The sequence below is a fragment of the Dipodomys spectabilis genome, unplaced genomic scaffold (assembly GCF_019054845.1).
Source record: "Dipodomys spectabilis isolate Male_0828 unplaced genomic scaffold, ASM1905484v1 ptg000365l, whole genome shotgun sequence".
NCBI lineage: Eukaryota > Metazoa > Chordata > Mammalia > Rodentia > Heteromyidae > Dipodomys > Dipodomys spectabilis.
The window spans coordinates 5,401,375-5,410,866 of NW_024871042.1; the positions used below are offsets into that span (position 1 = coordinate 5,401,375).

Below are 9,492 nucleotides of genomic sequence, written 5' to 3' on the forward strand. Positions count from 1 at the left end.
TCTGGAAATTTCATGCTTAAGGACGGGGATGCTGAAGGACTTATCCAGGGAAACCTAAATCTAGGAGACTCTGGTTATGAGTTTTGGACTGTCTGTGCCTTCATCTGGGCTCTCTGTTGTAGGAGGCCACAGAATTCCTGTGTTTCGGAATGGCAGACACATGGCATCATTCTCAAGTCCAAGCCTGCAAATGTCTCTCTGCATTATCCTGCATTGCCACTTTGGGCTTCATCCACTTCAGCTCCAGTCTTCTGGCAGATTCCACATGCTCCTCCCTCTGGGTTTTTCTCTCCACTCCCCTTCCCAAACATTACACCAAGAGCCACTTGGAGCCTCATATTAAGTTTAACCACATGAAATCATTGTTCAGGGAGCTCAAACATCAGCAGTTTCTTAGGGCTCAACCTAGCATAATTATAATTGCTCTTGCTTAGGCTCCAGAGAAAAGCGCTGTGGCCAAAGGAAGCACAGTTATGTGCTGTTGGGTCTGGGTGTTTAAAATCTCTTCCTGCTGACTCCTGGATCCGATTCTTCTGCTTTTTGGTTTATGTTTTAAGCTGGGAATAATCCCAGTGGTTCATACTCTTACGCAGGGATTTCTTAAGTAGGCTTCACGAGGGCTACAGCAAGGTGAAACCAGGGCTTGGTGGGCTTCCTGTTGCTTCTGTTTGCAAATGAGCTAACATGTGATCAGTTTGGGCCATCTTGTAGTCCTTCTCCTGGCCCAGATTCAGATCAGCCTCTTTCCTTGCAATTCAAGCTTCATGGCCGAACCTCAGATATCACCAGATAAGTCAGAGCCATGCAATGGCTCACAGATTCCACCACCTTGGCACTGGCCTTTCACCATGAGGCTTATTGCTGTCTGGTTGTCTCTTTCTTTCTGACATCTGTTTCCATCTGCAGAATTACCTCCGGGTTGCATTCCAAGAGGTCAACAGTGGCTGCACAGGAAAGACCCTTCTTGTGCGACCCTACATCACCACGGAAGATGTGTGTCAGCTCTGTGCTGAGAAGTTTAAGGTGGAAGACCCTGAGGAATACAGCCTCTTTCTCTTTGTGGATGAAACGTGGCAGCAGCTGGCAGAGGACACTTACCCTCAAAAAATCAAGGCTGAGCTGCATAGTCGGCCCCAGCCCCATATCTTCCACTTTGTATACAAGCGCATCAAGAATGATCCTTATGGTGTCATTTTCCAGAACGGAGAAGACCTCACCCCCTCGTAGAAAGCACACGGGACTTCCCATTGGTGCTTCCACAAGGGAGCTTACTCTAGCCTTCTGGCTGCCACATACTTGAGCTTGGAAGGCAGTCATTTCCTGGAAGACCCCCTCAGTTCAGTGACTGAGCCATCCATCCATCCACAGGTTGACTTGGTCAAGGGCATCTTTAGCCACATTGCCAGGCAAGGTAGTTGGAATTGAAACAGTTAAAATGTCTCCTCCAGCAGTGGAGAGTTGCAGTTGGTGGTTCAAGTGTCCTCTGAGATTATCCACTGCCTTCCACACACCACATTGATTTCCATGTATGTGTATGTGCTGAATGAACATTTAAAGGTACAAGCTCTTCTCTTGAATTCAACAGCAGGTGTTTGACAAGACTGTCCCTTGGCAGTGCGTCAGGTACTTCTCTTGTTTTGAAGATGGCTCCATTCTTCCCCCTCCTTTCCACCTTCTTTCTTCCCTTCACCTCTCCTTTATTCCTCTCCTTTCCATTCTCCTTTCTTTTTCTTTCTTTCTTTCTTTTTTTTTTTTTACAAAGAGCCTTTGTGTTTTTATATATTTCTAGAAATGTTTATAGCAGTTGCCGGTTAACTGTCAGGATTGGTTTTTAAACTATTTTTGTAACTTTAAAATATTTCTATAATTATGCATGTGATTTTAACATTTAATATTTGAAAATAAATCTCTTGCTGGATCTGAGAGTATCCCATTTTAAAAGTCTCTCTTCTGTAACTGGATATTTTGGCAACTTTGTGGGGAGAGACTGCTGGATTTCTTAGAGCAATGTATTCCTGACACTGGCCACAGAATGCCTTTGGAAATCTGATGTACTGTTACCTTGTGCAGATTTAGGGGTGTTATGCTGTGTGTGTGTGTGTGTGTGTGCATGTGTGTATGTGTGTATGTGTGTGTGTTTTCCATTTGATGCTGAGAATAAGAAAAGAAATGAATGTAGAGAGAGGTAGAGAGAGAAATGTAGATTCTGATACATGACTAAGGAGCTCAGTCTGCTGGTTCAGGCTTATGGGGGAATGTAAGAAAAGGAGTCAGAAGGAACCTATGATAAAAAATATTGTAAATAAGCAATGAGATTTGGCAAAAGTCTATCCCATATGTTACCTGCTTTAGCAAATGTTGAAAAAGCCCATGAGGAAAAAAATAATCAAGGATACCTCCCCTCACTCAATTTCCACATCAGTGAAACCTAGCACCATCCAATTCGTTGGGGCAGCCACTAAGTAATGTATAATGTGGCTTTTGTTGAGCTCAATGAGATGTTGTTGCAGAAGAAAAAAAGAAACTCTGTGTACTACAAATATACAATGGCCAAGTACGCATCCCAGTGGTAGAACACTTGTTGAGCATACATAAAGCCCTGGGTTCAATCCTCAGCACTCCAAAAAGAAAGTCTTTTAAACAAAGCAATAGACAGTGATGTTAGATGTATTTTTGATTAAAAAACGGTTGTGGGAGCCCATACAAGGAGGATTATATATCAATGTAACGCAAGTCATTGAAAATTTATGTTTTTGTGCTATGTAAGGATGTGTCATCACAAATTTGGGGGCTTTGTGTCTTGAGCCTTTTCAGCCTTGATTTTTGTTGTACTAGAACCCTCAGCACATACTGTGTTGTGCTTCCTTTTGTAAATGATTTTTTAAATGAAATTTTGCACATAATACATTGTAATACTGTACCATAATCCAGTGTGAAAAATAATGTTTTTCCAATATTCTCTGATTGTGTGTTTGTGTTTGTTTTAGAGTCATAGTGTAATAAGGCACCAAAAGACCATTATGCAAATGGAACATGAAATTTACATGATGGTCTACTTCTGATTGAGCTTGGGGTTGTGGTTAGAGTATCCATGAAGAGTAAACAGAAGGCTCACATTGTTCAGAAGCTTATGGACTGATGAGGCAAAAGTTAAGAACGAGGAGAACAAAAGTTTTCCTCATGGTTGGGTGCCAGTGGCTCACATTTGTAATCCTAGCTCTTCAGGAGACTGAGATCTTAGAATCGAGGTTCAAAGCCAGCCCTGGCAGCAAAGTCCATGAGACTCTTGTCTCCAGTTAACCAGCAAAAAGCCAGAAGTGAAGGTATGGCTCAAGTGGTAGAGCACCAGCCTTGACTGAAAAAAGCTAAGGGACAGCTCCCAGGCTCCGAGTTCAAGCCCCACTACCAGCACAGAAAAAAAAAAGTCATTCTCTGATCTGAAAGGGTTTTACATAGAACTTGGCTCAGTTGCATCTAAAACAAATCACAGTTACTCTGAACACAGTAAGTACCCTGCAGACAGCTCCTCCCTGTCCTTAGGCAACCTCTGGCTTGTCCTGACTGAGAGTTCAATGTGGTTGCGAAATTAACAGGGCAGAGGCATGGCCTTCTTCACTGTTGTATCCCTCATCCTTGGAACCCAGCCTGACAAATCCTCTGTGCTCGTTCGATCCTTGTGGAGTGAAAACACAAGTTTAGAAGCATTTCTAAGCCATCAGTATGGCAGCTCTTTAGAGATCACAAGGGTTAGATGATCCACCTGCTTTTGTTATTTGCCACGGGCTAAAGGATCACAGGTAAGTCCGAGGAAGTGTTCTCCTAACGTTCTCAACAAAGCCCAGCGTGCTGTTCTCATACTTAGAAATCAGCCCTCAGTGGGTTGAAAACAGGTCACGACATCTGAATTGGAGACAGCGTGAGGAGCTTCTGGCAAGACAAGAGCCAGATGAGAATAGTTAAAGCTAATGTGAGCAAAAGGAAACATCACAAGACCAGCCCTGGTTTTGTCACTGAGCAATGCTTCCCTGTCAGAATTTCAACACACCATGTGTCTTCATTTTTTTTTTTCCTCCACGCAGGCATTTCTCACTTCTCAAATTGCCAGGAAACAGACTCTATGGAAGTGAGGATGGAATCAGAAGAGTAAAAATATACATGCTGCACAGAGGGAGAGGAGAATGCATTTCCAAAGCTAAAAATATGTGCAAAGTGGACCACCAGCCAGAGGAAGGAATTTTGTTTTTGATATTGGATGTGCTGCCAAGTGTCCTCCCACCCACCCACCCCTTGGGGACACAGCATAGAAATAGGAAATGTTAAAATCATTCATCCCATGTGGAAGCTACAACTTTAGATCTACAAACATACATAGATGACAGGAAGGCCAGCCTGAATGCTTCCATTCACAAGTGTGCTCTCACCTCCACTGCAGCTGTGACCTCTGGTTCATTTAGAGACATGAAGCAAGTGATTCCTCTAAGAGAAATGGCCCAGAAAGATTGCCAAGGTCCGCAGCATACAGTGGACACAGTATTTCAATCATCTGGCAGTATTTGAAGGTACAATCCTAAGTATCGTCATTTTTCAGACCATTTTCATGGGGGTGAATTTGAGAGCAAAAGTACTGTTTGCCATTTGGCTTTAAAAAGGCCTAATCAAATTGGAAATACACTTTAGAAGATTATATTGAAGAATTAATAAGGAGAGGGGGAGAGGAAGACATGCGGGAAGGGAGAGAGAATGGAGTAAAGAGCTGGTGTTTGTCTCAGGAGACAACTTCTCTAAAAACAGTGATCTGCTTTTTAGGTTGTTTTTGTTTCTTTGTTTTTCACATAAAAGAATGAGTGGTGACTGGCACAAAGCTCCCACGTGAAGTTGCAAGGAAAGGAGTCACGGAAAGGTTTTTAGCATACATTTAAGCTAGGTATCAGTGGCTCATGCATGTGAGCCTAGCCACCCAGGAGGCTGAAATTTGAGGATCCAGGGTTCAAAGCTACCCCAGGCAGACAAATCCATGAGACTCTTATATCCAATTAATTGCCAGAATGCCCAAAGTACAGGTGTGGCTCAAGAGATTAGACAGGAAAGTAATGAAACGTGAGCCCTAAGTAAAAAAAGCCAAGCAAAACTTACAAAACCCCGCGTTCAAGCACCGGTATTGACACTTATTTATTTATTTATTTTGGCGGGGGGGTCCGGTCGTGGAGCCTGAACTCTGGGCCTGGGCACTGTCCCTCAGCTCTTCAGCTCAAGGCTAGTGCTCTACCACTTGAGCCACAGTGCCACTTCCGGCTTTTTTCTTTTTGCTTCTGTGGTGCTGAGGAATCGAACCCAGGGCCTCAGGCATGCAAGGCAAGCGCTCTACCATTGAGCCACCTTCCCAGCCCTTGACACATATTTATATGCTAGGAATGTAGGTAAGTTGTAGAGTGCTAGCCTAGTCAGTGAGGCCTGGCCCTGGATTCCATTCCCAGAATGTGTGTATGTGTGTGTGAGTGAGAGAGATGGGGGGGGGGGGGGGAAGTAGTGGAAGAGGGGGAAAGGGCATTGGAGGGGAGGGGGGGAAGAGAAAGAAGAATTTCCTGTCTTTTGTGTACATATAGGCAGGATACCCAATGTGAGAGGATCAAAAAGTGAATGCTATGCTGTTCATTAACTTTATTATTGATGGTGGAGATGTTGGTGGTAGTGTGTGTGTGTGTGTGTGTGTGAGAGAGAGAGAGAGAGAGAGAGAGAAAATGATCTATAAACATACACAAACAAGAGGAAGCCCAGCCTAAATGCCCATTCCCCCTAGCATTCTCTACAGTAGAATTTGTGCCTAGAAAAAGCAAAAGAGAAGTTGCAGAGACAAACCCTGGTGGTTTTCCAGTCATGGCAAGTGCAAAAGCCTGCGATGGGCCCTATCTGCCCCCACAGGAGTGTAACACCCCCAGAAAGAATTTTCGTTTAAAAGTATGATAGTCACTTGCCCAATTTTATGTTATATCCATTACTTATTTAGATACTAATATGTGCATTTCTGTCATTCGACAGGGTTACTCTTAAAAAGTATTGTGTTTTACCAGAATAATGAGGCATTTGATAGAATTAATTTTCATTATTTCTTTTATCTAGACTTCCTAACGCCTGTCAGTTCTACAGTTTATGGAATAAGCTTATTTGCCAGATTGCAGTGTCCCTTTTTTTTAAATTTCATTTTCCTTTCTGTTTAATTTACTGATGTGTAATGTGTACAGAATAGACATAAATATCACTTAGGAACTAAAAGAGAAACTACAAAGAATGAAAACTTGCTGAATGCTCTTTAACCGGTTAGAAGTAAGTACGTAAATGAACCAGCTCCCCTAGAAAGCTTCTGCTTTTTTTTTTTATTTTTGTAGGTTGTGGGACTTGAACTCTGGGCCTGGGCACTTCCCCTGAGTCAAAACAATTGCTCTACCACTTCAGCCACAGCACCACTTCTGGTTTTCTGGTGGTTAATTGGAGATAAGACTCTCCCAAACTTTCCTGCCCAGGCTGGCTTTGAATCACGATGTTCAGATCTTCAGATCTCAGCCTCCTGAGTAGCTAAGATTACAGGCGTGAGCCACAGGCACCTGGTGCTTCTGCTTTTTATTTTTTAGCATGTGTAAATATAATAGTTGGGGGATTACAAAAATGATTACAAAATCTCATATCCCAGATAGTGTAAGATGGATCAGTTGAAAATTTAATCTATGGACCAATTACCCCAGATTCCCCAGGAGCATGTTAGAATCTCTGAATTAGAATGGCTGAATTAGAATCTGCATTTGAGCTTAGAGTGTAGCTAAGTAGTGGAGTGCTTGCCTAGCACAAGGGAGGCCCTGGATTTGATCCCTGGCACTACAAAGCAAACAAGAAATCCAGAATCTGTGTTTTAACAAAATCCCACATGACTTACACATGCATTGTGGTTTAATTTAACAACCTTAGTCCAGAGCATATTTGGGGCTCTGGGATTTGTGCAAATAAATGTAGTAGATGCACTGTAGTTTTATCCCTAAAAAGGAGGAGAAGAAAACAGCTGTGCTGCTTGCTAGGAATAAGGCAAAACCTTGCTGAAAATCACTTTGTCAAGAAACTATTGTTTCCCCTTCGGATCTCTTGTCTCTTGTGTTTAGGCCTTAATTTTTTTTTTTTTAATTGTAGTGAGGTATTAGTAGGGAAATGATGTATACTGCTTAATTGAAAGCTATAGTCAGTTTCAAGTTTCCATGGTAAGTGCATCTATATACCCTAGTTAGCAAAACTGAAAATAGATTATTCTATTGATGGCCAGGGCCAACATGTTTACCCTGCCCGGTATTATTTTATAATATAAAACATAAAACATTTTATAATATAAACATAATGTTTATTTGTTTTGTGCTGACACTAGAACTTGAATTCATGGCCAGGATGCTATGCCTTAGTTTTTTCACTCAAAGCAGGTGCTCTACCCCTTGAACCACAACTCCATTTTCAGTTTTTTGATAGTTAATTGGAGACAAGAGTGTCATAGACTTTCCTGCCCAGGCTGGCTTTAAACCTCTATCTTCAGATCTCAGCCTGTTGAATAGGTAGTACTATAGGGGTGATCCACCTGGCTAAAAACATAATTTCTTAAATGAAAGCACTTACCCATGCCAGCTGTTCTTTTGTGAACTCTTTAGCCTAGAATGTACCTATATAAATATAGATATACAAATATAGATATAGATACAGAGAGAGAGAGAGAAGAGAGAGAGGGAGAGAGAGATTTATTGTGCATGTTATACTTCTCCCATGATCTAGAGGAAAAGAAACAACAATAACAGACAAATGGCCAAGCTGTTTGCTTGTTTTAAATAGGGGTATTTTGCAAGAAGGGATGTGAATCTGGGTCAGCATTATTTACAGACAGCACATGGTGTTTTGTTTCAATGAGCAGGAAAATGTTTTGTGATTAAATGTGGTTAAAAAAACCCACAAAAAACGTAGCTTTTTCCAGGGAAGCAGTAAAAGGAATTACTCACTGTAAAAAGTTCTATGAGTCATCTTTAATGTAGGGAAAATGGGCAACCAGGAAAGAAATTATGTTTTCCTGTATGATAACAATAAAAGTGAATGCACTGACAGAGAAATCAGTAGCAGCATATCCCAGGCCAAAGGACTGGGGAAATCTTTTGGGGGTGTGAAGTATTTTGTGCTTTACAGATAAATTCATCAAAATTGTGACAATAATGTAAAAACGATGATTTTTTTTTCTTTTTAGAAGTCAGGTTTATTGAGATGTAACTTACATATACTGAAATTCACTTTTGAAAAAAACTATACATTCTATGAAGTTTAACAGACACATTTGGTTATGTGACCACAATTATCACCAATGTCATCTTCCTACCCCTGCCCCTCTTGTGTTACCCACCCTCCCCCCCACCCCCAACTCAGCCCCAGGATTAAATCCTGATCTATTTCTGTTCCTATAATTCTAGTTTTTCCAAAACTGGTATACAAATGGAATCATTCAGTTTATAGACACGCGCTCCCGTGTGTGTGTGTGTGTGTTGGGACAAGAGATCGAACTCATGCTTTCACCGAGTTTTTCTGCTCAAAGCTGATACTCTACCACTTGAGCCACATCTCCATTTCCAGATTTTTGCTGATGAATTGAAGAGTCTCTTGGATTTGTTTGCCTGCTCTTGCTTTGAACCTCAGTCTTTAGATCTCAGACTCCCGAGTAGCTAGGATTACAGGCATGCATCACCATTTGGCTTAATAAGCATGGAACACTTTTGTGTGAACATTTAAGTTTTCATTTAACTCTGTGGCTAAATGTTTAAGAGTGTAGTTGTTGAGTGAAATGATAACCATATGCTCAGTTTATAAAGAAACTACTAGATTGTTTCCCAGGGAGACTATACCAGCTTACTTTCCCACCTGTTATGTATGATTGATTCCAATTTGAATTTTAGGGCTCAAATTTCAATGTGAAACTGCTAAAGTTATCTGAGATTGACTAGATTTAAAATGTAAGCCAGGTGCTGGTGGCTCACATCTGTAATTCTAGCTATTCAGGAAGCTGAGATGTAAGGATCAAGTTTGAAACCCAGCCCAGGCAGGAAAATCCATGACATTCTTATCTCCATCTAACTACCAAAAGGCCAGGCATAGAAGTGTGCCTCACGTGGTAGAGTGCCAGCCTTGAGATGGAAAAGCTTAGGGACAGGGTTCAGATCCTGATTTCAAGCCTCTGGAATAGCATGTGCATCTGCTTGTGTGAACACACACACACACACACACACATACATCCTTTAATGTTCATTTATGGCACATTTGCTAATGTGCAATTGCTTCTACATTTCCTCCTTGTTTAAATGCATAGCAGGTAGAAGCTGCGCTGTCTCTTTCTGCCCTTTGGCTGCAGCTGCATTACCTGTGGAGTCCCAGGCATCACTTGACTCTCCCAAGGATTATTATACCTGCATATGGACTTTTGTAAGTTTTATT

At 41.7% G+C, this 9,492-nt stretch overlaps 1 protein-coding gene across 3 annotated transcripts in view; it reads left to right on the forward strand.

Annotated features, from left to right (window-relative positions):
• Rin2 (Ras and Rab interactor 2) overlaps positions 1-2,958 on the forward strand; it is a 193,014-nt gene extending 190,056 nt beyond the window's left edge. For all 3 annotated transcript variants that reach the window (XM_042666467.1, XM_042666468.1, XM_042666469.1), the window contains one exon: positions 907-2,958. In XM_042666467.1, coding sequence (XP_042522401.1) covers positions 907-1,227 — 321 coding nt within the window. In that variant the 3' untranslated portion in view covers positions 1,228-2,958. The remainder of the gene's footprint in view (positions 1-906) is intronic.
• Positions 2,959-9,492: the final 6,534 nt, after the last annotated feature.